The 1,819-nt window shown below is 34.0% G+C and overlaps 1 protein-coding gene across 1 annotated transcript in view; it reads left to right on the plus strand.

Moving 5' to 3' along the window:
* LOC104748635 (monogalactosyldiacylglycerol synthase 3, chloroplastic-like) overlaps nt 1-1,067 on the plus strand; it is a 4,164-nt gene extending 3,097 nt beyond the window's left edge. The window contains exons 5-8 of the mRNA XM_019236913.1: nt 25-252; nt 341-403; nt 506-580; nt 661-1,067. Of these exons, the coding sequence (XP_019092458.1) occupies nt 25-252; nt 341-403; nt 506-580; nt 661-918 (624 nt within the window). The 3' untranslated portion in view covers nt 919-1,067. The remainder of the gene's footprint in view (nt 1-24; nt 253-340; nt 404-505; nt 581-660) is intronic.

The following is a 1,819-nucleotide window of genomic DNA, read 5'->3' on the forward strand; positions in this document are numbered from 1 at the left end:
CAAGATCAATATTATGTGTTTTGTCAGGATGAACTAAGGAGAGAGCTTGAAATAGACTTAAATCTACCTGCGGTTCTATTAATGGGAGGCGGTGAAGGAATGGGTCCGGTTCAGAAAACCGCTAAAGCCCTCGGGGATTCTTTATATAACTTTAAAGAAAGAAAGCCAATAGGACAATTGATTGTCATATGCGGCCGGAACAAAGTTCTTGCCTCTGCATTAGCATCCTATGAATGGAAGATTCCTGTCAAGGTACAAATTTAAACGTTACTTTTTTACTACTAATTAAATGTATACTTATAGCCAGTAATTAGTAATATATATTCGTGATGGTTTATAGGTTCGAGGGTTTGAAACACAAATGCAAAAATGGATGGGAGCTTGTGATTGTATCATCACAAAGGTAAGTCATATCTTCGAAGTTTGATTCCTCTATACTCCGTGCTACTACATATGATTGATTTCAAAAACCACAATTTTAACAAGTGTTTATGCCATCAAACAGGCTGGTCCAGGTACAATCGCGGAAGCATTGATATGTGGTCTCCCAATTATCCTCAATGACTATATTCCTGGACAGGTACATATTTTCTTCACCTTTAGGATTGATCAGGCCCATCATAATCCATAAACTAACTCTTGTGAATGGAACTCATAAAGGAAAAAGGGAATGTACCGTATGTTGTGGATAATGGGGCTGGAGTTTTCACTCGAAGTCCCAAAGAAACGGCGAGAATCGTGGCCGATTGGTTCAGCAGCAACAAAACAGGATTAAAAACTATGTCAGAAAATGCTCTTAAGTTAGCACAACCTGAGGCCGTTTTCGACATCGTCAAGGATATCCATCATCTATCCCAGCAACAACAACAACGTATTCCACTCTTAATAGATTTTCCTACTGACGTACTTCTTTCTTAGCCTATAAGTTTCCTTCATCTCTTAATATTGTATATTGTCTAGTGCTTTGTCATATTCTTTGATCGCTCATTTGTAACATTCATATATGCTTGTCCATCACATTTGCTATTTCTTTTCATGTGCTTTAATGGATTTAAGTTTTGAATATATTTAATCTCTCTCTCTCCNGCAACAACAACAACGTATTCCACTCTTAACAGATTTTCCTACTGACGTACTTCTTTCTTAGCCTATAAGTTTCCTTCATCTCTTAATATTGTATATTATCTAGTGCTTTGTCATATTCTTTGATTGCTCATTTGTAACATTCATATATGCTTGTCCATCACATTTGCTATTTCTTTTCATGTGCTTTAATGGATTTAAGTTTTGAATATATTCAAGAAAAACCTAGTCAGATGTTATTGAAAAATAGGTTTTTCCTGATATAATACATTTTCAAAAATTTACTCAAATATTTAGTACCCTGGATGTAATTACAATTAAAACCATGGATTTTTTTTTTTTTTTTAATTCTAAAATATTAAAAAATACACATCAGCAAACGATTTCATGTCATTATTGACAGTGAACATCTGATTTATATTACTTCACGGCTGAGTTATAATACTTAAGAAAAAACGTAAGGTCTCGCAGATTCATATGACGACTGAGTTATAATGCTTGGTGGGTGACTTATAACAAGAAATAAACTGAAAGTGAATGTCTAATTTATATTACTTCACGGCTGAGTTATAATACTTGAAGGAAATCGAAAGATCTCATAAATTCATATAACGGCTGAGTTAAAATGTTTCGTGGCTCACTTATAACAAGAAATAAAAGTAAACAACTGAATTTTATTACTTGACGGCTGAGTTATAATACTTAAGGGAAAACGAAAGGTCTCTTAGATTCATAT

This window comes from Camelina sativa, chromosome 15 (assembly GCF_000633955.1).
Source record: "Camelina sativa cultivar DH55 chromosome 15, Cs, whole genome shotgun sequence".
In the NCBI taxonomy this organism is placed as follows: domain Eukaryota; kingdom Viridiplantae; phylum Streptophyta; class Magnoliopsida; order Brassicales; family Brassicaceae; genus Camelina; species Camelina sativa.